Below are 2,552 nucleotides of genomic sequence, written 5' to 3'. Positions count from 1 at the left end.
AAAAAAAAAAGAAAGAGAAAAAGAAAATTAAAAAAATAAAATTAAAATTAAACAATTAGCCAGGTGTAGTGGCACACACTTGTAGTACTGGCTACTCTGGAGGGTGAGGCTGAGCCCAGGAGCTGAAGTCTGCAGTGAGCTATGATCACGCTACTGAACTGCAGCCTAGGTGACCGAGTGAGACCCTGCCTATTAAAGAAAAAGAAAACTTTGGGCAACACATTGTCACATCAGCGGCGCGAATCAGACACGCTGGAAAAAGCCGACCTCGGCTTCCTGTCAGTGATGCGCCAGGCGCACCGCCAATCTCACCTCTGTGTCCGTGAAATAGCCACTGTTGGTCCCTGCGCTCACCTCAGCATCAGCAGTACACCCAGGTGTGGTCCTGGTCGTAGTTGTGAGAAGTTGCACACCACACAAGGTCCTCCTTTGATCCTTTGTTAGTGCAGTTAAAATAATTCTTGTTTTTGTAGTTGAATGGAAAGTGGCAAGGAAAGCCGGGGAGCAGTGCGGAAATTCCTAGGAAGCGGAAGGGATAAGACAAAGGTTAGTCCCCAGGTCTCCACACTGTCATAGAGGCATGCACTTCAGGCACACCCTAGATTCCAAACTGGGGTTGACTGTGGTGGTTTGCACCTTTAATCCCAGCACTTTGGGAAGTCGAGGCAGGAGGATCACGTGAAGCCAGGAGTTCAAGACCAGCCTGGGCAACATAGCAAAACCTTGTCTCTACAAAAAAAAATTTTTTTAATTAGCTGGGGGTGGTGGTGTGTGCCTGTAGTCCCAGCTACTCAGGAGGTTGAGGTGGGAGGATTGCTCGGGGCTGGAAGGTCGGGGCTGCATTGAGTCACAATTGCACCAGCGCACTACAGCCTGGGTGACAGATGGAGACCCTGTCTCCAAAATATAAAAAGTGGCTGGGTGCAGTGGCTCATGCCTTTCATCCCAACACTTTGGGAGGTCGAGACGGGCAGATGACTTGAGGTCAGGAGTTCAAAACCAGCCTGGCCAACACAAAAATTAGATGGGTGTGGCAGCGTGTACCTGTAATCCCAGCTACTTAAGAGGCTGAAGCAGAAGAATCACTTGAACCCAGGAGGTGGAGATTGCAGTGAGCCGAGATCACACCACTGCACTCTAGCCTGGGCAACAGAGTGAGGCTCCATCTCAAAAATAAAATAAAACAAGATATAAAAAGTTTAAAAAACTGAAAAATAAAATCTGGGTAAACACCGCACATAACAGTGCTGTCTGGGCACTGCTCAGAATACTTAAACCTAAACAAAAGAAGAATTTTGCATGGCTGGATTTTCTTCCCTCAGAGCTATCAGAGTGTAGGACTTGAGAAAGGCTGGAAGATAGGGCAGAGCACTGGAGCAGGGAAGAAGGGCGGAGTGGAAGCACATGGGGCCCTGGGGCCAGGAGGGAGAAGGATGTGGAAAGCAAAAGTTCCTCTTCAAAGTTTCCTTTCTTGTTAAAGAATAAATAATAAGTGTGCTAATAACTCTTTGTTACGCCCTATCCTATGTAGCTGTTAGACATGCCATTCTTACAGGCACGTAGTACATTCTATGCCCTTGTGCTTGAACCAAGATATCTGTGCTGGACATGCTCACAGGCATGTCCCAGCTCTCCATTGCTTTTAAAAACGCTTTAAGTTGTGAGCCAATTGGGTTTTAGTTTAAATTGTAAAGTCTGGCTCCAACCAATGGAGATCAGACACAGCAGTAAGGACGACCCACAATGTGTAAGGGATAAATATGTCTGCTTTTTCTTTGCTCATTGTACTGTCGTGACAAGGTGGCTATACCCTTCCTGCAGTCCAGGAAGTAAAACTTGCGATGCTGAAAGATCCTTTGTCCTGGTGCTGATTTTTCTTTGCAGCATTGAGCGGCTGTCTCCAACAAGGAGAACGTTGGTCACCGGGAGGACCTGGCAGGCAGAGGATTTGTCTCAGAGAACCGATTTCAGTGTCCTCATCTTTCGTGGATTCCACAGGTGCAAATGCACCTACTCACTAAACTTTGTCACTCACAAAATCAGTACTCATGATACTTCTGCGGCCATTTGCGGACACACACACAGACTGAGGACGTTTGACCTGAGTCTCCCAACACACATGTTCTCAGCCGAGGGGAAATGAGGGGGCGCTCTTTCAGCTCTTTTCAGCTCTTGTTCTGTGAGCTGAAAGGAGCCGAAAGAGCGTCCCCTTGTTTGGCAGTCTAGTACCATGTTTCCAAATGTTTGCACCTCTTGTTGGGTGATTTCACTGTTGGTTTGCTTATTAATTTCTTTTAGGGGCAAGGTCTTACTCTGTCACCCAGGCTGGAGGGCAGCGGTGTGATCATAGCTCACTGCAGCCTCAACCTCCCAGGCTCAAGTGATCCTCCTGCCTCAGCCTCCCAAGTAGCTGAGACTACAGGCACGGGCTATGACCAATATATTTATTTTATCAACTAATATATTTCTTTCATTCTTTCTTTCCTCTTTCTTTCTTTCTATCTTTCTCTCTTTTTCTTTCTTTCTTTCTCTCTCTTTTTTTTTTTTTTTTT

General features: G+C 46.6%; 1 protein-coding gene across 1 annotated transcript in view; it reads right to left on the bottom strand.

Moving 5' to 3' along the window:
• Positions 1–361: 361 nt before the first annotated feature.
• ELSPBP1 (epididymal sperm binding protein 1) overlaps positions 362–2,552 on the bottom strand; it is a 22,058-nt gene continuing 19,867 nt past the window's right edge. Inside the window, 1 exon segment of the mRNA XM_017500600.2 lies at positions 362–519. Within this exon segment, the coding sequence (XP_017356089.1) occupies positions 362–519 (158 nt within the window).

The sequence above is a fragment of the Cebus imitator genome, unplaced genomic scaffold, assembly GCF_001604975.1.
Source record: "Cebus imitator isolate Cc_AM_T3 unplaced genomic scaffold, Cebus_imitator-1.0 Scaffold266, whole genome shotgun sequence".
NCBI lineage: Eukaryota > Metazoa > Chordata > Mammalia > Primates > Cebidae > Cebus > Cebus imitator.
This window is presented reverse-complemented; position numbering and strand designations above follow the sequence as displayed.